At 41.0% G+C, this 23,561-nt stretch overlaps 1 protein-coding gene across 4 annotated transcripts in view; it reads left to right on the top strand.

The window, feature by feature from the left end:
• The window catches only part of ACSS3 (acyl-CoA synthetase short chain family member 3), a 77,740-nt gene that overhangs the window by 45,592 nt on the left and 8,587 nt on the right, over positions 1 to 23,561 (top strand). For 3 of the 4 annotated variants that reach the window (XM_054988855.1, XM_054988856.1, XM_054988854.1), the window contains 2 exons: positions 11,019 to 11,114; positions 16,800 to 16,863. In XM_054988855.1, coding sequence (XP_054844830.1) covers positions 11,019 to 11,114; positions 16,800 to 16,863 — 160 coding nt within the window. The remainder of the gene's footprint in view (positions 1 to 11,018; positions 11,115 to 16,799; positions 16,864 to 23,561) is intronic. The other variant, XM_054988853.1, reaches the window with a different exon arrangement.

The following is a 23,561-nucleotide window of genomic DNA, read 5'->3' as shown; positions in this document are numbered from 1 at the left end:
TCTATGGATTCGCTTTGGACACATGGTCAATCTTTTGTTCTCAGGGACATATAAAGAAATTGCACATGTGATGTCACCTGCTTTGTTATGTTGGGAAGGATCAATGCATGAATCCATGGCTGCACAGGCAATTTGAGTCTTACCATCATCCGGGCTCGCCTAAGAGTGGCAGCTCTGCTGCAGAGAAGCTTCAAAGGGAGATAACTGTGAGATTGCAGGATTAGGCGGACAATGGGCACCTCCCCCATAGAGACACAGGATTCTTATCTCATTACAGATGCTAATTTTCTGCATTTCCCACCTCTGTGCTGTCTCCTTGCTCTAATCAAGCTGATTATGTTGCATTGTACCTCTGTGTCCTGATTCCAGCTGGCCCTTTTTGGTAACACTTTCCCCTCCTTCTGACTTGGATATAAGGTCCGATGGATCTTCTTTTTCACTTTTATCTGAAAAAGTAGTGAGCTTTAACTCCTGAAAAGTTGTACCCTGGAAATTGTTGTTCGCTAGGGTGCTACTGCACTCAAAATTTGTTTTCCTTAACTTTGCATGATCCTTATATACATGGACTTTTCTACTGAAAGTTAATAACTAAAGTGCAACCTGAGGATTTTTTCTACTCCGTGTGTTGAACAGTCCTGCATATAGGCTACTTGAGCTGTATATATGTGGACTTACTTGTGCTCCCTTCATCTTACTACACAGAAAAACTTATCACTATGTAAGGCAAACTTTTCATACAAAGTAGGTTGAGCCTAAACAAATCCTCTGATTTCATAGCATTGTTTCCAGCTTACACCCTGTTCCTCCAGTGGAGCGGGTGTCATTAAACAGGTAAAGTATTTTCCTTGCTTTCTAGTATGTAAGTTTTCCAGAAAAATTAGAATGGGGCAATTTTCTGGAAAATTATGCAGTTCCCTAAATACAGTATGATCTGTTTATCTTGGCATATTTTTAAAAGTTTAAAAGTTCCCCATTTTGATTTTAATGTACCAATATAGCAACAAATACTTGAACTGAAATATACAAACAAATCAAGTGTGGTTTCAGAGTTGTATTCAGACAAATTAATTCAATGCTTTAGGTGGAAATTATTTTTATTGGAATAATACTTATAAATATTTCTAATTTAAAGATAATGTAGCATGTACTTCTCCTATGTTGCTTAAATTAAAGAAAAAACCTTGAAAATGGTTGGAACACTAATTTTAGCACAGCAAAGTACTGTGTATAATATGCCATGGATGTGGCTGGCCTCATCTGTTCCAACAGAATTCAGTGCTTATCCACAAAGGTCACTGGAGCACCTCATCGCTTGCATTTCTTGTTAGTTCCGTATCAGATTGGCAATTTGAATATTTCTTCCACCTTGTGCGAGGGACATATAAATTAGGAGTTTTGATTTTAATTTGACCTGCACAGTCAGTCTTGTGTGTAACTAGATGTTTTAAATTTGGAATTCTATGTGTATTTGTGGTTGCATATGTCCTCCAGTTCACAAATCACTTAAACATACATCTACTCTCACACAATCCTAGGGATAATCTGTTGAAAAACATTGATTATAACACTGAATGTCAAGCTTGCATAATGTTGTATTAGTGTAACATAAATTCATTGTGGCTAATTTCATGAAATAGTGAATCGTTTGAAATGGAAAATTTGCCACAAAAAAAATAAAACATTGCAAATATCTCTGACAGAAGACAGGATGCAAGAGGTGGAGCTGTAGATGGAGAAGTGACTGTATGGTCTGGCAACGTCACCTTTTGTGACAGTGGTGAGGCAGTTGCCTAGATGGCTTCTGAAAATGTTGACCATGTTTTCCTTTGTTCCTTGATACTCTTCCAGGCAAGGCTGCCCTTTCCCTGATCCAGAATGAAAGCAATGTAATGCAAGAAACAAGCACTCTGGATTAATTTTGTGTACCTTCAGTGATATCAACGTGGTGTCTTGGATACCATGATATCCACCAACACCTTTCCTGTTGCCCACCAACTGTTTTTAGAAAGCAATGAGGACAGACGGGGCTTTTGCCCAGCAGGACTTTTGATTGGCATTGGAGAGCTGATTGGTTATGCAGATTTTTAAAAACTTGCTTTGGCAGCAGCTGCTCCTACAGCACAAGGATCTTCACTCTATGAAGATAGGCTGTGTGTATGAAAGAAAATATGTTCAAACAATATGTTAAACAATATGTTTAAACAGAGCTTCTATCTCACTCCTTGACATTTTGTGGTTGGCTCCGCCTACTGCAGCAAGCATTTTGCAGTTGTGCAAAAGTGACCAGATATTCGAAAATGTTGAGGAGCACTGGGGTAGTGATACCTCATTCACAACATGATTCCTGATTGACTGGGTTACATTATACAAAAATGAGATTGTAGTAATGGTCAGATTTATACATTTGTTCTTCAGTAGTTTCATAAGTGTGGATTAAATGAGCAAAAGATATAGGACACAATTTGGCCATTTTTTTTGGTTAAACAGAAAAAAAAGCATGTGCTTAAATCTAGCAGGATCATACTCATAGGATTCCTTCCTCCTTTCTAATTCCCCTTTGTTCCCTTATGTTTGATCATAGGTAATATGAATAATTGCAAGGCAGATTTTCCTTCTTTGAAAAAGTACTTTGAAAATCACTAATATGTTATATAGTTAGCATAGGTACATTTTAATTCAATTCTTTTTCATACATAAGCACATGTACTCAGCAGCACTTCCACCAGTATACTTGATGAAATTGGGACATTATTGTGATTTTCTATGATGGTTTTACCTGTCAGAACACCCCATCCAAAAGCATTTATTTCCTGGTACAGCGGGTCTTAATACTGGATTGAAAGTATGCCCCCATTATGAGGAATAAACGTAAAGGAAATCATCATTCAGTAACAAAATGGCCATCCAGTGAAATGTTGCCTATTTAAACTGATTTGTGGAAAATTAGTTTGGGGAACTATGACCCCAACAAAATTAGTACTTGAATTCAAGTGACTTACTATGAAATAATATCAGCTATATAATAGCCAAAGAGCAAAACTGTTTCCTGCGTGTGAGACTTCCACTGATTTTCACTGAAGCCATAGCAGCTGATCACAGAGTAGAATTGGATCGCCTGTGTATGCTGAGTACAAAAAATAGAATGCTACGTTAGTAACAAAGATTTAGGACCAAACTAGATGAGATGTCAGGATTCGTAATTGGATCTACTGTTTCTTTAACGTTCTTTAAAAAGTGGCTGTGGATATACCTACATTTTTTCATCACACCTTGGGGCAACTTAAGTAAAAAAAAATGTAAAAGATCCCAGTCTGAATTGGGGCCTCATGCTGAGCCCAAACAAGCCCAATCTTGTCAGATCTCGGAAGCTAAGCAGGGTTGGCCTTGGTTAGTAATTGGATGGGAGACTGCCAAAGACAACCAGGGTTGCAGAGGCAGGCAATGGCAAACCACATCTGTTAGTCTTTTGCTTAGAAAACCCCAGCAGGGGTCATTATAAATCAGCTTTGATTTGATAGTACTTTTCACCACCACCACCACCAAAATTGCTATTTAGAGAGGGAGGAATGCTTGGGAGCGTTGATGTTGTTTGAACATCATTTCCTCTTCTTTGCCACCTTTAATTGTCAATCACGGACAAAATTTAAGATATTTCTAAAGCATACAGCCTTATACTTAATTTAACTTAATTTTATTTACGTTATTTATATTCTGCCTTTCTCACTGAGATCCAAGGAATTGTACAGTGTGAGTTAGTGTCGTCAGTTTCAAAGACATTTCAATAAACAATGTAATAGGATATTTAAATGAAAATTTGGAAAGATTTTAACCCCCCCCTGGGCCTCGGACGCAGTTCTCTCTGAGCAACTGCAACCGCAGTGCTCGTCCCCCCCCCCCCTTCAGACTTCAAATCCTTTTCTTCTTGCTTGGTGTCTTGCTGAAATTCTTGATTTTTGTCCTCAAAATCCCTTAGTTGATCTTCTGATGTTATCTTGTAAGCTTGATCTTTGTAACTAAACCAGATACCTTCTGGAAATAGCCATTTATACTTTATTCCACGTTCCCTCAGAAGAGCTGCGAACTTTTTATACTTAAATCTTCTTTTCCGAACTAAAAATGGGACGTCCTTCAGTATCTTAACTTTATTACCCAGAAAGTCCAGATCCGCATTGTATGAGTTGTATAGGATAGTGTCTCGGATCCTCTTAGATGAAAAATCGATGATGATCTCGCGAGGCAGCTGACGCTTCGTTGCATATTTTGAAGAAGCCCGACGGACTTCCAAAATGGCGCTTTTTACCTCTTCTTTAGTTGACCTCGCGGGTGTCACCAATAGTTCCGAGGCCAGACCCCATAAATCCTCATTTTCCTCCTCTTTCACATTCTGGAGGCGCAAAATTGTCTGTGTTCGTTCCACTTGTAGCCCGATCAGCTGGTTTTCCACCAGCTTTAACTCTTTATTTGTTGCCCTCATGAGTGACGCATTTTCCTGAGCAGACTTCTCTCCCCCCCCCGCTGCTTCCTTATTGGTTTTCACTTCACTCTCAATTAAGCCCACCCTTTGATCTGTTTCATTCAGCTTGTCAACAAAGGGCTTTATGGCTTCGATAACCGACCTCTTCACCAAGTCCTCGAGCGACTCTCCTTTCCCCTGCAGGGCAGCCGAGATTGACTTGCCCAAAGCGGGACTCTGCTTTTTTGCTGCCATTTTAGGGGGGGGGGCAGCCGACCAAATTCTGAAACTCAGCGAGGGGGCCAAGAACGAGCCTTCTTAGCTTCAGATCCCACCACTCCTTTGCGTGCGCTTGTAATAACAGAAGGGATTCGCTTACTTACAGGCTTCTGCCTAGATCTGCTCTTTGACATTCACCTATGTCCGTCATTCATTTGGAAATGTAATAGGTCTTGAGCAGTCACGTTGGAGTGGATTGGCAACCTTCCAGTTGTACTTGTGCCCAAGAAGAAGTATGTTTCATACGAAACGGGAATTGTATAAGATGCCTGCATAATCCCGTCGGCACCTGTGGATTTTACATCTCATTGGACTTGAGCCACCACCATAAGACTGCCTTGTGACTTCCTCTTTAGTATATCCCCATTGTGGGTCTGTTTCGGACATTTATATTATGACTTGGACAACTGAATTGTATTAACTATATTGATGGTGATAATAATGGCAAAGGAGTAATTCTGGTTTATTTCTCTGTAGTTTCCCCCATACAAATGGATCTTCACCTAATTTGACTACTGTGTTGCTGGGTGCTGTAGGGTAGGAGTATAATGGGAACCACCAAAAGTCATATCCCACTCATACTGTTTTCTCATCTGGCAGTGTGCAATCCTGCACAGTTGATGTTGGTACTCCTGTCGGTGGTATCTCTCTCAGGGTTAGAAATCAGTGTTGCAATAGGGGACTTCCCTCTGGGTTCAAAGTCCTCTCCAGGATAGAGGACACTGCAAAAATGACAGATTTCTATAAGGTCCCCTCTATAGGTGCAGGTTCCTCTTTGGCAATGACTTCTTCATAAACTACCTGCTTTGAAGTGAGATTGCACAGCCATTTGGTGCAGCTCTATTGAGACCTGTTTTGGATGCCGCACAGGGAGGGAATGTGCGGGGAGAGGGTAGGCATAGAGGCATATACTTTTCTGTCTTCTGTAAGGAAGAGGGAAGATGTCAATCTGGAAGTTGTCCAGTGAAAAAAGTGAGCATCTGATTGGCTAGATATGAAACCACCAGGTTAACCAAGGAGTTCTCTGGATAATCCTGCCCTTTCCAAGACCTTAGTGAGAGATCTAATTGAAATACCCATTTGTTTTCCAAGCACAGCAAGTACTTGGGATCACATAGCTATTTCATGTAACCTATAGAACAGATATGTCTCTTTTCTTATCCCATAAGTATAGGAGCTATTATTCTTTAGAAGTTATTATGAGTAGAATTAATACTCTCAGAGATGCCAGCAACAGGCAGTGCAGTCACAAGTTCAGCAGACAGCAGTTTTTCCTTTTTGCACTGAAAAGTATTTGAATCTATACTATATTTCACTGCTTGTTGATGATAAAAGAAATCCCACAGCTACTTTAGTTTCAAGTATACCTTCACTTTATGTCCCATTCAGCACCCGAAAAAGAGCATATTTCATATTATTTGCCTTCCCTTTCTTAGGGAGAGCTGAAATTACCTGGTATGGTAAAGTTTTGGTTTTTGCTAGACTTATCTGCAGAGCAGCTTAAAAGAATAATAAAATAGAAGACTGGATAGTTCAAGAGTACTCCTCATGAGAAACAACTTTCTCTTATGTCATCAGTTCATCTGGCATATAATCTGACAGAACCCGCTACTTTTTCTCAGTCTTGCACTTTATTGAAATTGATTCAGTTTATTACCATCTCTTAGAATGGAAAATGGTTATATGCCTCCCTCTCTCCCACCACTTACACACAATTCTTGCTTCATTTGTAACCCAGCCCTTTAATCTGTATTTATTCAATGTAAATAAAATCATATTAGTGTTTTCCATTGGGTTTACCAAGGAGATGCTAATGGTTAAAACTTAAATTTCAAAAAGCCTTGTGGCATCAACAGCAGCAGCAACAAAAACCCTTTAATTTTGATCAGATTAACATTTCCCATCCCTATGGAACAGGACTTGGTGCAGCCACTCTCCTGGCCGTTCTTCTGGCTATGGGTAGGTACAACAATCCCAGTAACAAGCTGCAGGCAGGAATTGTGGACTATGCACTTAATCATTACAGTGATAGTTCCATTATAAAGGCTATAATTCATCTACAGGTGCTTCCACAGGGAAGTCGCGCCCCCCCCCCCCACTTTTGGCTTCCAAACTGCAATGCAGTATTTGGGAGGTGGAACATCCATGGATAGCAATTGCCTTGTTTTAGAAAGGCCCCCCCCCCTCAATCTTCTGGTGGCTTACAGAGGAAAATGTGCATAAACCTCCCATGTGGAAGGTGTGTTGCCAATGTGCGTGACACTGCATTCACAGGGGCAATGGATGCAAAATAGATAATCCTCGCAAGGTAGATGCAGCCCACGTTACTTCTTGTTGTAAGTGTGCACCATCATCATGGAAAAGAGATAGGAACAGATTTCTTTTTACAAATTTGTAATGGAGTGGTGAATAGATACATAAACTTGCTCTTAATCATTAGACAGCGACGGTTTTCCATTGCAAGACAACTGTCCATTGAATATTTGGATCAAGAAGACTTTTTCTGCCTAAAATCCATCCTGTGGCTTCTGCATTTTGGAGCTGAAATAAAATTGATGAACCATGAGACGCATACACATCCCTTGCATGAAGCATATTCATATTCATTAGGAGTTGCTTTAGAAAGCAAATGGTTTGTGCTAAGTAAACCTGCTTTTATTCAGTTGCTGCCTAATACCATTTATATACCACTTAAAAGGGAGCCTGTGTCATTAAAATTTGTTTGACTGCTATATATTTGGGTATATGATTACGAAAGCTCAACTGGGAACCTCATTGAGCAAATCCATTGATGTTTATAGCTCTGTTCCGTCATCATTACATTTGACTGCACATACAGGATAAAAATACTACATAGGATTCTCTGGATATGCATGGTTGTTGTTTTTCTGGAAAGGGCAGTGCAGCTTTTGGTATATGCATACCAGATCACAGATTAATTGTTAATGAAATGTATTGCTTCTTTCAGAAGAAATGGCGATTGTGCACCTCAGGAGGATTGCATGTATAGTTTTCATTCCAAACTTACAGTCACAGTGCCAGGAACATAAGATCTGAGAAGGGCTAGTGTCTATGTTCTGCTTACTGCTTTACTGGCAATTCATGGAAAGCAGTGCTGTTGCTTTGGTATTTGAACTTTGTTTTGTTTTACAGTTCCTATTGTTCCTTTTCACATCCTTCCTGTTCCTTAATTCTGCCATTACAGTTCCAGTCTCATTTTTTCTCATTACTTTATTTCTCAGCGCCCTTGGGTTTCACCTCCTCATCTGTCACTACTCCATGTTTGTTTTTTCATTCCTCCCCACCGTTCTTTCTTTCACCCCTTTTCTTCATCCCTTTGCCCACACTCCCCTTTTCCTCTTGGAAAAAGCTCTTCAGGCCCAGGTGGTAGCAGCTTCTGCCGCTCTCTCCTGTTTAACCCCTTCAGCAATGCTTCATGTAGCACAGGTGAGGTGGCATTTAGTGCAGACTGCCTAAAGGCGAATTTATTTTTGGATTTTCAGCTTGTCCTTGGTTCATATTCAAGGATTTTATTTCTTACTAAGATATCTTGAAATAGGGAAATAGAGGTAGGCTTCAAAAGAATGATAAGTATGACCCTCTCCAGCCTAGTAGGGGTGAATGAAAAATCTGACCAAAATATTTCACACGGCAATTTGGGAGGAATACATTTATCAGTGTTGGGTGAGTGCTAATTGCTTTCCCTGTAAATTTCAGAACATTGTTATTGGGAAACTTTCAGTGTTATCCTATCAACCCATTAAGTCCACTGAAGTCAGTGGGCTTTGAAGGGTGTGATTCTGCTTAGAAATGCACTCTATTTGACGAGCGACTTGGTAAAAAGGTATTTGGGGAAAAGTAATTAATTTTTTAAAAGGGCTTGTTCTGAAATGTAGACAGGATCCAAACCATTGAGAGACTAACCCCCAAATAAAAGAAGCAACATTGGTAGCTTTAAGAAATGGACTCCCGCCACAACCTTTCTTTCTTTCTTTGCACTCAGACTGTACTTTAAAGATGCTGCTGGTATGATTAACCAGAAAAAAAATCCGAGAATTGTTGTATTTCCAAAGCAAATTATTTGACCTTGATAGATAAGAAAAAGCAGTTAAGAGAATCATAAAGATATAGATGAGTGATATTTAGTCCAAGGTTCGGCATGTTATACATGCTTGAAAACAAAGACTGCAGCCAGTTTGGTGCAGTGGTTAAGAGCAACGGGATTCTTATCTGGAGAACTGAGTTTGATTCCCCACTCCTCCACTTGAAGCCAGCTGGGTGACCTTGGGTCAGTCACAGCTTCCAGGAGTTCTCTCAGCCCCACCCACCTCACAGGGTGATTATTGTTTTGGGGATAATGATAACATACTTTGTAAACCACTGAGTGGGCATTAAGTTGTCCTGAAAGGCAGTATATAAATCAAATATTATTATTATTAAAATGACTCTCTTGCTGCTATCGAAAAACGAAGAGAGCTTGGTCAGTGATGAAGTTCTGAAATGTCTGTGTTCATGGGTAGAATTTCTTGACAGCAGCGATGTGGAGCAGGGAAGCCAGTCTCCCAAACTGAGGTATAAAGTATACATGACCCACTTTCCCTTTTGACTCTTGCAAAGCAGCTTTCCACTTCAAATTCTCTGTCAAGATCTCCATGTTAGAATGAATTTATATACATTTCACGACCACTCTGGTTTAATGTATTGTCGAAGGCTTTCACGGCCGGAGAACGATGGTTGTTGTGGGTTTTCCGGGCTGTATTGCCGTGGTCTTGGCATTGTAGTTCCTGACGTTTCGCCAGCAGCTGTGGCTGGCATCTTCAGAGGTGTAGCACCAAAAGACAGAGATCTCTGTCTTTTGGTGCTACACCTCTGAAGATGCCAGCCACAGCTGCTGGCGAAACGTCAGGAACTACAATGCCAAGACCACGGCAATACAGCCCGGAAAACCCACAACAACCATCACTCTGGTTTAGTTTGAAAGTTTGAACTTTTGATGGTTTCATGGGATTCAGTTGTTTTTTCTTCTTCTTATATATACCCCTCTATATAACCCAGAGGACACTTCATTCTACATACAGAAAACTTTTGGTGGTCCCCAGTCCTAGGGAGGCTCATCTGGCCTTGACCAGAGCCAGGGCCTTTTTGGTCCTGGCACCGGCCTGGTGGAACTCTCTGTCTGAGGAAACCAGGGCCTGGCAGGATTTATTATCCTTCTGCTGGGCCTGTAAGACATAGATGTTCCATCAGGCATATGGCGGAGGCTAGGCTGGGCCCCTGCCAGCCATACTTGACTTGACTTGAAAAGATCTGTCCACCACCCTATATATATCTATAGATATGGATATATGGGCCATGTCTGAAATGAAGTAACTCTTCCATCACCATCTGAGGAGAAGTGTTTATTGTATGTAGTGTTTTAAATTTTATTGTAATGTTTTATCTGCTTTTATGTGTTTTTATGTAAATTAAAATGTGCTCCGCCCTGAGCCCACTTGGCAGGGAGGGCGGACTAAAAATCTAATATAAAAATAAAATCTAATATAATAAATAAAAAATGATCACCTGCCATCAGTAGAAGAATTGAATATTGAGGAAAGCATCAGGAACTGACAAAGTGCGTTCCTTCTCACTCGGTGAGGGGAAAGGATGAAGGAGGCTCATGCATCACAATGCATGGTTCGTCGTCATCGTCTTTGCTGCATGCAGGCCTGCTCCAACTCATGTCTCCTCTCAGGCTAGCGTTGCCCAATGGGGGTCTGTGTGTGTCTAGGGTGGGAGGGGCAAAGATGCCCCCTATCTCCTCCCTCCGTCCTCACTTCCAGTACCTCTGCATCAAACAGCTCACAATCTCATGAGACCCTCATGTTGCTAGATCTTAGTGCCCATTTCGGGGGTTGCTAGGCAGTCATATTGCTGAAGCTTCCATGATTACTGTTGGTTGGGGGTGGGAGCTGAAAAGATTAGTTGAAGAGAAGAAGGTAAAACTGAAGGGGATAAAACAGAAAACGGTAGGTGGGAGGAAAGAAAAAGGGAGTGGCTGTAGGGATAGCAAGGGTGAGAGAAAGAGGAAAGGCTAAAAACTAGGGAGGACAAATAAGGGTGGGTAGTTGGATTGGAAAAAAGGAAGCTGAGAAGAGTGATAGGCTATGAGAGCTAGGGGGAGGGAAGGAATAAATAATGAGAGTGGGATAAGGGGGGACATGAGATCACTCTACAAATCCTTTGTGTTTTGCTTGTAATAGAATATTAGCGACAGATTTTAAAATAACTTTTTTCTGTTCTGCAGAAACAGGTTCGCCTATAACTGCCTCCTGCATTGGCTTGGGAAACTCTGTCACACCTCCACCAGGACAGACAGGAAGATTGGTACCAGGATACAATGGTATAGTTGCTGATTATATGATACAGTAACCTCATTTAGACGCATATGGTCGCTTGCAGGGTGAAACTAGAATTCTGTTGTTTGTGTTTAAAGCTGGATTGCAGCTGTATTTAACAATTGAGGCCCAAACCCCAATCCTAATCTGTCGTCCTGAGCTACATCAGCATTGTTTTATAGTAGAATCAGTAGGTGATAGAAAACCTGTACAATGGGATCATTGCTAAATCTATTTTTCCTGTAATAGTCCAGTTTAGAAAATATGTCTCAGAGTTAGCCAAAGCTGCAATGACTTTTTATTGCCATTACTAGAACATAGACTTATTAGAGCATCATAAATTTTGGTCCAATTTATATCTGGAACCTGGGATTACCCTCATGAAGAGCCCAGACCTATGTAGGCTGCCATACATTGATTAATAGTTCTATGCACAAAAGACCAAAGTAGCCAAAGATGAATCAAGAGAAGGAAGATAACTGGGACTAGCAGTCCATAGATGTGTAACTCTAAAAACTCTATTCAGGTCATTACTTGTGATACACAATAATTGCTGTTTTACAGAAACTGTCCAAATGCCCCATTGTGATACTGAACTCTCAATGAGCATAGGTTTTGTTGTTCACTATCAAAGTCAGTACTATGCACTTACATGTAGTGAGTTATGCTTGACTTTATATCAATTTGGATCTCTTGCAGTTATGGGGACTCTGTTACATATATCAGAATATCATCTGAAACAATCACAATGAATTTGTAGAAGATCTAAGTACACATCACAGTGTTTCTAAGTTTATCCCCACCCCCATGTCTGCTACAAGTCTTTTCTCACCAAATGTGTCAATAGAATTCTTACTTATTTTATTTATTTATTTATTTATTGGGCTTCTATCCCACTCTCCCTACGAGCAGGATCAGGGCGAGTTACAGCAATAAAACATATAATTTACATTAAAATACACAATAAAACCATAGCATCCCCATAAATCACTACCCCCAGACAGCGACCTTACAACCCTGTCAGTAATACATGGGGTGGGATGTGTGTGTGGAAGAAAGTAGAGGGGAACAGGCCATTCATTTTGAGTTGCAACTCATATGGGGGGTGGATGATCAAATGGCTCCTCTGACTAGAGGCCAGCTGGGTGGCTTTCTGGATGACTGCTGGACCAGCCTCAACCATATGCCTGATGGAACATCTCAGTCTTGCATACCCGCTGAAATGATAGAAGATCCTGACAAGCCCGTGTATTCACTGATAGAGAGTTCCACCAGGTCAGAGCCAGGACCAAAAAGGCCTTGGCTCTAGTCAAAGCCAGTCTAGCCTCCTCGGGGACCGGGACCACAAGTAGATGTTTAGCAGCTGATCTTAGCACTCTCCGGGGCACATTGGTGAGAGGTGGTCCCATAGGTATGCCAGTCCCTGTCTGCTGAAGGCTTTGAAGATGAAAACACAAACACTGAATTTTATCCAGAACCTCCATGGGGAGCCAGTGCAGCTGCTGTAGATGGGAGTGATATGCGTCCTCTATGGAATACCAATAAGGATGCATGCAGCAGCATATTGGACCCATTGTAATTTCTTGTTCAAACCCAAGGGAAGCCCTGCATAGAGCGAGTTACATTAGTCCAATCTGGAGGTGACTGTTGCACGGATCACTGTCGTTAGGTCCTGGGTTGAGAGGTATGGGACAAGCTGTCCGGCCTGCCGAAGGTGGAAAAAAGCAGACCGGGCCGCTGCTGCAACCTGGGCCTCCATGAACAAGGAGACATCCAGTGTCACCTCCAGACTCCTGACTACTGGAGCAGGCACAAGTGGTGTCCCATTGAAAGCTGGGAGCCAGATCCCCAAATCCAACGGCCCATGATCCAAGTACAGGACCTATGTCTTCATAAGGTTCAACTTCAGTTGACTCTGCTTCACCCAGCCAGACACGGTCTTCAAGGTTCTAGCCAGAACATCCGGGGCAGAGCCAGGCTGGCCATCCATCAGCAGATACAACTGAATGTCATCCACATACTGATGACAACCCAGTCTGAAACTTTGTGACAGCTGGGCGAAGGGGCACATATAAAGATTAAACAACAAAGAGAAGAGTATCGCCCATTGTGGGACACCACACTCCAACGGGCGTGCAATGATAGCTCCTCCCCAAACACCACCCTCCGTCCCTGACTGCAGAGAAAAAAGGAAATTTAATTTTCATTTGGATTGATTTGTATTGAGGGGGCTTAAAGCCTTCCCCTGTGTCATGGTTCTGACCTGTATAATCCATCACTTAAGTTTCGCTGATGTAGCACATAATGGCTGGGCCATTTCAGGTCAGCTCCAACTAAAGAACTCCTGGGGCTTGATTGGACTCGAGGCAGGATTGGAAACAGTACACCATGTAGGAATATACATTTTGTCACAACTTCCCTGTATTCTATAAAACCTCTACTGTAAACATGGGGTGTAGTTTTTGATATTTGTATACTCACTTGGATGGCCCTGGATAGCCCAGTCTCATTGGATCTCAGAAACTAAGCAAGGTTAGTTGTTGTTTCTTCTTCTTCATCATCTTCATCATCATCAAATTTATAGCCCGCCCGCCCTGCAAGCAGGCTCAAAGCGGGTTACAGCAATATACAAGAATACAAAAGATAAAAACGCTAAATTCACATGCCAACGGATATACATCCTATAATCAGGCTCAACAAACATGAATTCCAGTATCCCAGATGGACCCCTTCATGTTCCCTGCACACCATATAAGAAAGGTGGAGGTGTGGGTTGGTATACTATAATCACTCATGCGTGGGGGGCAGATGACCGTATCCCCCCCCCCCCACACACACACACACTAGTAGGAGACTGGCAGGGAGGCTTATTAGGTGGATCCAATGCTGGCCGCAACCCTATTAGTATTTTGATCTGTACTTGTATGGGAGACCATCAGGAAGCCCAGGGTTGCTATATAGATACAAGCCATGACAAACTACCTCTTTTCATCTCTTGCCTTGAAAACCCTATGAGGTTGCCATAAGTTGGCTGCAACCTAATTATATTTTACACACACATAATAAATAGAACTACCCTGACCTGGATAGCCCAGGTGAGCCTGATCTCATCAGATCTCAGAAGCTAAGTAGGGTTGGCCTTGGTTAGTAATTGGATGGGAGATCTCTGACGAAGGCCAGAGTTGCAGAGGCAGGCAATGGCAAACCACCTCTGTTAGTTTCTTGCCATGAAAACCCCACCAGGGGTTGCCATAAGCCAGCTATGACTTGAGGGCACTCTCCACCATAAACATGCAGCTGGATGTAAAGCTGGTAACTGCTACAAATGTGTTTTATGAATCAAAAGTACCAGTTGAATTTGGCAAGTATATAAATGCTTTTAGTGCAAACCTGTCTAGGATCCACTTTTGTCAATAAAACTATCCTGTATAGAAGTTGGTATTTGAAAGGAATGTTATGAGCATTATCTCTCTCGTGCAGCATTTTTCTTTTAGCTTTAGGAAATGTAGGCCTTGAAGCAGTGTCAAGCATGAAAGGTAGTGGCAGTGGCTGCTGGTGTAGAAAATGGAATCAGATGAGAACATGTGCAGGCATAAGATTAAAAACAGTACGACGTTCTTATAACTTTGTACTACAGTTTGACCTGAAACATTTCAGGGATTAAATCTGCTCTTGAAACACAATTAAGATGACTTTAAGGTCATATCATTTATATGAGAAATGCTCAGTTTGTTGGAAAATAATCAACCATTTTTATAAAATAAAATGAGCAGAAAAAATGGGAGTTTAAAATAATTGGCAACGGTTTTCTTGCCCCTTATTTTGGTAGCAGTAGAAGTTATTGGGAGGGCAAGCCATGGAGCAAAGGGTGCTTGTGAAGAACCTTCAGTTATGGTAAAAAAGAAAGCCGAGAATGGTTATGAACCATTATGTATTTGCCACTGCCCTTTCAGAGCACTCCATCTGGGTTTTATCCAGAGTGTTTGACTCCTAAAAGTTGTGCTGTGCTGATCCAGTATGGCACTGCTTTGTCTGCCTCTTCATTGGTCCCTTTGTTCCACCTCTTCTTCTGCTGGCTGCAGTAAAAGCATTTTATAGCCCAGGAGGTGGGAGAGAAGACTAGGTGAAGGGTCTGGTTCTAGGGTTACAAACTTGTAAACTAGTCCCTTTAATAGCAGTTTAATATGCAACTCATCATTACCAGGTGATACTTAACTTCATGCCATGAACGCATCAGCTGTCCATTTCCACACATCAAACCTGTATTTAAAGGGACAGTACATTTCTCCCCCTGCCCATTTGGCAACATTAGACTGGTTGCAGAGTAGAACAGAGGAAGTCATGGCTATATAGTGCCAAGCTTTTAAAGAGACGACCACTGTATCTAGTAAAGGCCTTATTTAGTTATTATTGCTAAATGATATCTGGACTATAACAGCTGCTATTTTGTTGTCTGTGTTTACCTCCCCAGTTGGAATAAAGAGGCAGATGCAAGGCTTGGGAACTAAAGGCCTGTTTTATTAAAATCACAACAATGTAACTGTCAACATGGCAAGGGCCTAACTAGCAGTACAGGTTAAGCCCTAGGATCACCCCTGGTCCTTCGTCTTGACCTGTGTGGGATAGCCCCGCTGCCCCAGGTGCGAGCCATCCATGTGTTTGGCTGGGACCCGGCCAGCTAGGTGAAGTGGTTCCCTTCCTTAGTTCCAACTGCCCAAGCTATGACGCCTGGGGGTGGGGGGGACTGGCTTATCTCGGGGTTCTCCACCAGGCAGCCCTTGCAACTGGGCTGTGAAGCAACCAGCTGCTCCTGACAGCCCTCAGTTCCCCAACAATGGAGATATTACAAGGGTGCTCACCACCCTGCTCACTTACCCCAATTTCTAACCTGCCAGTAGGTGAGTTAATTTCAGCTCCACTACAAGCCAATTACCGCAACCCATGCAAGCAGTACAAGGTAGGTGAAAAACACGAGGCGCAACTGAGATGCTGAGAGGGCGGAGCAGCCTTATAAGGTTTCCAGCTCCACCCCCTCAGTGTGGTTCCCGGATGGCTGGTAAATGCAGCTGCCGCCTCCTCCTCTTCTGGGGAGGCAAAGGGCAGCCCTCAGCCATAGCAGCTCCTGCCACCAGCCGTGAGGAAAGTATTGTTGGGCATGGATTTAAATTTCTTCCAACACAGTCACTGGCTATTGTCATTTACTTATTATTGTTATTTGGCATCTGAGATCACCGCACTCTCCAAGATATTAGGACAGATGGACTCACATTCTAGCTGCATCTGAAGAAGTGAGCTGTGACTCACGAAAGCTCATACCCTGTCCCAAATTTTGTTAGTCTTATATGTGCTACTGGATTCTTGCTCTTTTCTACTGTACAAAGTATAATAAACACTTAAGAGTTCTCTCTCTGAAGATTTTCCACAGATTTTTAAAAAAATTAATTAGCATTTCAGCGTTGTTCAACTCTTCTCTCAGTCAAAAATTTTGGCTTAAAATTCATTTTTCACTCCGATCTTCTAACAAGAGCACTGAGCTAATGTAATGGGATATTGCAAATATTTGTAATTTCTTTGTTCCATTGTATTTGCCATTGCAATTAAATATGAATTTATTTCTGTTATGAAAACTGCTATTGAAGAGGTGGGGACCTAACTTTGGTAACCACTTGTTATTTTGTATCTTGTTGCAGTGATGATTCTGGATGATAATGAGCAACTAGTAAAAGCAAATACTTTAGGAAATATTGTGGTGAAGTAAGTAAAGCACATTTTAAAACATTTGTTTAAAATATTTATACCTCTTGTCCACATGACTTATTTGGTACATCAAACAAATATGTAATTGATAAAGTAAGGTAATAGGGATGGGTTGGTGAAGACAATGAAGATGTGTCTAAACATAATTAATAAATAAGTATAGTTATTGATTGTGACTACACGTGATCTTTCTATCTGCTAATATAGGAGCTTCAAATCTCTCAGTGGAAGAATTAAAATAAGCTTACTGTAAAATATGAGCCATCTTTTCTTTTGCTCAGTTTTAATGATGGGATTTGAAGGGATCTGATACACTAGTTAACAACATGAAAATACATAGTTTATTAGAGAATATTGCAAATTCTGTTTCATTGATGATGTGTAGTGAGTGACCTGTTCCCCTGGAAACATCCATCCGCCGGTAAGGAAAAATTCTCTCTGGGTTGAAAGCTGTTATTGTGGTGAAGGAAGACTTTAGGAAAATAACGTATATAGGAAATAATTTGATTATGTAGAGCCATTTATCGTGATACATTATTTAAAATAAAGTACCCCAGATAACTCTGTGAGTATTGGGTGTGCTATTTCATTGTGTCTTTCTCCTGTAGTACAGAACTGGCAGGTTAAGCCCCACTGGTCTCTTGCTGACTGGAACTTGTATAAGATGAATGCAGACTGTGTTTTTTATTAGGCTTGCTTCCTGTGGAGAACATAGTGATATCTGTGTTTCTCTGGTAAATTTGCTTTTTTCTTGGTTTTGTTCTCCAGCACCCATCTAGGAACCTTGTAGATCTTGATACATCTGGTTCTGTTTCCTTGATGACCTAAGGAATAATCTGTTGTAATATTTGTCTCTACAAGAATATTTTTGGAATATTTCAGATTTAATTCTGAGTCAATGCTATTTTTCTCTCCCTGATTCGAAAATCCAATGCAGGCAAATGGTAGCTAGGGTTGAACGCGCTTTTGGCCACTGTCTTTGATCCATATTAACAAACTGCATTCTGGATATTTGATAGAAAATTACAAGGAGCCTTTCTCCTTCAGTCTGGTAGTACCTCTTCAAGAGAGCTGCTGTAGCAGAGTGTTTGGGTTGTGAGTCGGCAGCACTCTGCTGCTTCAATTCCCACTACTGCCATGAGCTCAGTAGGGGGCCTTGGGTAAGCCACTCCTCTCAGCTCCCCATGTATTGTGGGGACAACAATAACAATGACTTTGTTCACTGCTCTGAGTGGGGTACTAATCTGTCTAAAACAGCAGTATATAAGCACAGTTGTAAGACGATCTTACATGCTATCTTTTATGCCACATAAACTCTGACAGTTGCCTTTTCTGCTTTTCTGTCCTTTTGAAATTCCAATGTGTCTTCTTAGGAATATATTCTGCTTCTGCTCCTGCCACTATGGTAGATCATTTGGATTTCTTGGCTGATTGACAGGAAATACTTGGAGTGAGTAATCTTTTGACTGGTGTCTTAGCGTAGGCCTTTCTTGTTTTCTGCATTCACATTAATAATGGCCAGCATGCTCTGAGACATCACAGCTTTTGTAGAATGTGGCAGACAAGTGTCAAATCATGAACTCAACATTTGCGGCTGTGTTACAACTAGGTGTTAAAACCAGGATGTATCCTGTATGGTGAAATGACACCTCACCCCATAGTTAATAGGTAAAATTTACAGTTTTGCAAAGGAAGTCTTTTATTTGTGCTCTTCCCAGGCTAGCTAGACAAAGACTGTAGGACAAGTTTCTCTAACTTTGAATCTTCCTGACTGTAAGAAATGTTGTTGTTGAGTAACCAACAAGGAAAAAAGGGCTTTCCTTGTGTATCCTTGGCATCTTCTGGATCCATGTAGAAGAGGCAGGAGTTTGTTATGCATAAAAGAGAGAATTCTTTTGTTAGAAATTTTTAGGTAAGAGTACTTTCAGATTTGGCACAGAAGGCTGAGGAGGGAGCTAGGGAAGGCAAGAAACAGTGGCCATGTAGGTGACAACAGAAAAGACGGCTTCAGAAGAAGAGTGAACTATTAACTACAAGATTAAGATTATTTTTCTTATCAAAGTGTGCTTCAGTTTGGTGGGGGAAAGTGCTGTTAAGTTGTAGCCAATTATGACAACCCTGCAGCATTTTCAAGACAATAGATGAACAGAGGTGGCTGAGAAGGTTTGTTACAAAGTATATAATCTTACAAAATTTTCTGTTGCGGGATGGACTACTAAGAATATGATTTCAATGCAGAAATAGATTAATAGAGCAATTCTAAGCAGACTTATAAATATATGATGGATAAACAAGGTAATTCTAAGCAGACTTATGAATATATGATGGATAAACAAGGGAAAATAAAAACATAGCAAGAAATTCAGGGTCAAGGAAAAAACATTTCATGGCTGATGTATTATCACGTGCTGTCTAAGCTTAAAGATGAACTATTCAAAGAAGGTGTCCGGTTAAGAGAGAAAACTGTGTTTGAACAACTAATAACTGGAGATTCAAAACACCTATTAGGAAAAGCATACAAAATCTTATTGCAATATGCCACAGAATCTGAACAAGTAAAAATTGTATGATAAAAACTTCAGAGAAAATATAGGTATGAGCTAGTGGGAAAATTTATGGACTAAAGAAATCAAATGTACAGAATATCAAATATTAAGGGGAAATTGGTATAATTTGGACAAGTTTACATCGGGACCACACAGCGTAGCATCCAGACAAGAATAAAAGAACATGAAAGACACTGCAGACTTGGCCATCCAGAAAAATCAGCAGTGGCTGAACATAGCCTAATTCAAACAGGACACAGTATCCTATTCCAGGACACTAAAATACTGGACAACACTTCCAACTACTTCATCAGATTGCACAGGGAAGCCATTGAAATTAATAAGCATAAGCACAATTTCAACAGGAAAGAAGAGACTTTAAGAATGAATAGAGCATAGTTTCCAGTCCTGAAAAACACCAGGCTAACAAAATACTCTACATTCTACAATAGCCCTGCAGAGAAGATTAGCATATCAAACACCAATCCATATGCAAAAGAACCTCCTCAGGATACAGTGAAGCCTCCCTCCATTAGCATTCCACACCCTGGGAAACTCTTACAGGATGACTCAGCCCAAACCCACTTTCCTGAGTAGATATAAATACCTGCCAACATCTTCTCCACACTGTGACACTGAGAGATCTCTGTCTTTTGGTGCTACACCTCTGAAGATGCCAGTCACAGCTGCTGGCGAAACGTCAGGAACTACAATGCCAAAACCATGGCTATACAGCCCGGAAAATCCACAACAACCATCGTTCTCTGGCCGTGAAAGCCTTCAACAATATACTAGTAAGTAACCTTATTAAACAGACCCACCACCCAAAGCACCTAGCCAAAAACGAGAGTTTATTTTAAAACCTACCTACTTACTCTAAAAACTTGCTTTTTATGGCTCTGGACCTGGAGACGGACACAGAAATCTCTTTTTAAAAGGCCCTATTTAGTTTTGTGGTGGCACTACACTAGCAAGCAGGTTAATTATTCTTCAGGAATCAAGCTGGTCCTGAACCCCAGTTTACAGGAAAGCCTATAAGAAGTAGCCTACTTCTAATTAGAGATGGACATGAACAGCAATACGAACCAAAAAAAAGCCACGAACAGCCCAATCTGCTGTTCGCGAACAAGCTGTTTATGAGGCCCCATTCTAAATGAACAGGTGGTCGTTGCAAGCCTCGTTTGTTGCTGTTCGTCAAGCCAGACAGTCTGGCACCTGCAATCAATTCCCTTGGCAACTTAGGCAAGGATTGTCTGAACTCTGTCTGAACTCCTGCTGTTGCCCGGAAACCCCAATCTAAACCCAATTTAGCTTGATAGGCAGGTCTTCCTTTCAAGTGTGGAGCTTCAAATTTGTTACAACAAGGGAGCAAAGACCAGGGGGGGAGGGGGGCTCCCAGCTCTGGCTTAGTTTGCAGACAGTGGAGAGGGAGAGAGTTGCTGTTGGCATTTTGATAGAGAGAGTGCATTGTAGCTTGATTTTTTTGTTTGTGTGGTGGGATAGGGATCTACCCCTTCAAGTTCCAGGGCTGCTGCCAGGCTCTGGGGCCAACTTATTATTTATTATTGGTACTTTCCCTGGTGCTTGTGCAGGTCAGGTTTCTGGGAGTGGTGCAGTAGGGATCTTGACTTGGATGATGGCTGGAGGAGAGCCTGCTGGCCCTCACAAACAGCCAATAACGAACATGTTCGTGAACAGCACTATGTTTGTGGTTGTTCATGAGTTCCAGTTCATGGATGGCAATGAACAACAAACATCATTTTTGGTTTTTTTTCTGTTCGTGCCCATCTCTACTTCTAATGTGCCTGGCCCTGCTTCAAGGGAGCCAGAGGTGGCCAGGGAAATCCTAATTAAATGCATTAATGGGTAGCCTATTTATCTATATAATTTTCCCGAACTCTTTCTTCTTAATTCCTACACAAGCCTATCAAAGGGGGAAAAACAGCCTTTGGTCCCTAAAAGCTACCAATTTAGTTTAGCTAGTTTACAAGATCTACAACTAGCCTACCTTAAAAACACTTTTAATAACTTAACAACACTCTCAGAAACTCAAAGTACACAAACCAAACATCATTAGGTAAGAGTGAACCCCTACAAACACCAACCCCCCAACCAACCAATATCTACAGAGAATGAGCCAAACCTCTATGTCTCCGCTTGAAGCCAGTTGGGTGACCTTGAGTCATTCGCACATCTTCCAGAGCTCTCTCAGCCCCACCCACCTCACAGGGTGATTGTTGTGGAGATAATAATAACCAATTTTGTAACTACTCTCAGTGGGTGTTAAATTGTCCTGAAGAGTGGTATATAAGTCAAATGTTGTTGTTGTTATAATTATTATTAAAACAGAAACACCAAATAGTAAAGAAACAACAGCCAACAATAGGGGGAAATAGCCTCCCTCCCAAAGAACTATCAAAAATTAACACACAGCACAAGAACAGGAGAAAACACAATCCCGCCCCCAAAAGAACAATTGAATGTAATTAGGAACTATAAAACAGCAAAAGAAGTACTCCAACCACAGGATAAAACAGAGAACAGCAAAATAACAATAAGTAAAAATCCAAACCAATTAACTAAAGCACCTCACCAACCAAAGCACTCCACACACAACAAAAAATACAGCAAGAAAACCAAATTACCACTATAAGATTACCCCCAAAAGAACAAGCAGAAAATATATTAAGCAGAAAATTAATTTAAAATGCAAACAAAAAAATCCCTTCCCTCCCTCACCGGACACACCAAGGCAACCCTCTCCCCCCAAAGAGAAAAAAAATCCTGTGAGTCTAACAACTCTCAAACCAGTCTTCAAGGCAAGGTGCAGTCAGTCAGTCCTCTCAGGTCCAGAAGTCCTCCAAGTGTAGGTCTGCACCAGGAAGAATCACCAACAGCAGGAAGGAAGTCTCAGCAGGTCAGCCAGAGTCACAGTCCAGAGTCCAGAGTGAGAGAGAGGCAAGAGCCAGCAGGAAGCCAGGCAGTCTCTCTCAATTCTCAAGGAGAGGACAAAAAGGAAACTTACAAACAGGCAAGCCACTAATTTAACTCCTTGCAGCAGTTTAAAAAAGGCACTCTCTTTCTCGAGAATCCCATTGGCAAGAGAAGAAGAGCTGCTGCAAGGATTGGCCACTCATACGCCCCTCTCCCATCAGGTAAAAAAAGGCAAGAAGCAGTGTTTCTTGCTGTTCCTTAGCAACGTTCCCAACGTTTCCCAAATTTTACTGAATAAACTTCAAGTTGGTATTGCCAAATCAATACCAGATTGAATTAGTTAATACCGAATTTTACCGGATCAGGTAAAATTTGGTAATTTTTACAGAATTCCAAAGCCAAATTGCACACCCCTATTAAGGGCTATCAGAAAATCGAGATATTGAGGTAAACTTTTATATAACATTGATCTGCTCAGTAATGTATCACTGTATGCAGTGTCAGAGTAACTGTAAATTAGCCACACAAAATACATCACTAAAATAATATATCCTTCAAAATACTACTACCAGGTTTGTTGCTTTGAATTGGTGTCTGAAATATCAATAACTTTAAATTGTGAACTTTTATTTTTATATCTATGGAGTTCAGGGTATGGATGATTTTTTGAGGCTGGAACAAGCTTCTCTGCTTTTCCATGCGTTTCTAGATTTGGTATATTTCTAAACATAAGCAATTTTCCTTTTACAGGAAATGGTAGAATTTGATGTAGGTAAAAGGTTTTGACATGTTTACAGTATGATGTTACAGATAATATAATTATCACAAAGCATCTTGAGAAAGTAAAAGAGTGCTAAACAATATTTTAAAAACTTGCAACTAAAAGCATTTCACTTTTCATTTAGAATATACTGTAAGAGAATCAAGTTTTTCAATTCTGAAAAAAAACTGATAACATAACGCTTTCAACCTGATTTTCCCCATTTTTAACATGCATTTTTTTTATCTGCACCTGCACATTTCTAATTGGACTGTGTCAAGATGAATGCACATTTGACTTTGTTCTCTTTTGCTTCTGGCTGTTTAAGGCCAGAAGAGGGACAATAGGAGAGACCCTGTTTGGGTAAGCTTTAATAGTAAAATAAATTGAATAATGATATGATTATAATAAATTCTAAGGTCATAATGTTGCTATTAGAGAAGTGAGTTTGAAGA

The sequence above is a fragment of the Eublepharis macularius genome, chromosome 9, assembly GCF_028583425.1.
Source record: "Eublepharis macularius isolate TG4126 chromosome 9, MPM_Emac_v1.0, whole genome shotgun sequence".
Lineage (NCBI taxonomy): Eukaryota > Metazoa > Chordata > Lepidosauria > Squamata > Eublepharidae > Eublepharis > Eublepharis macularius.
This window is presented reverse-complemented; position numbering and strand designations above follow the sequence as displayed.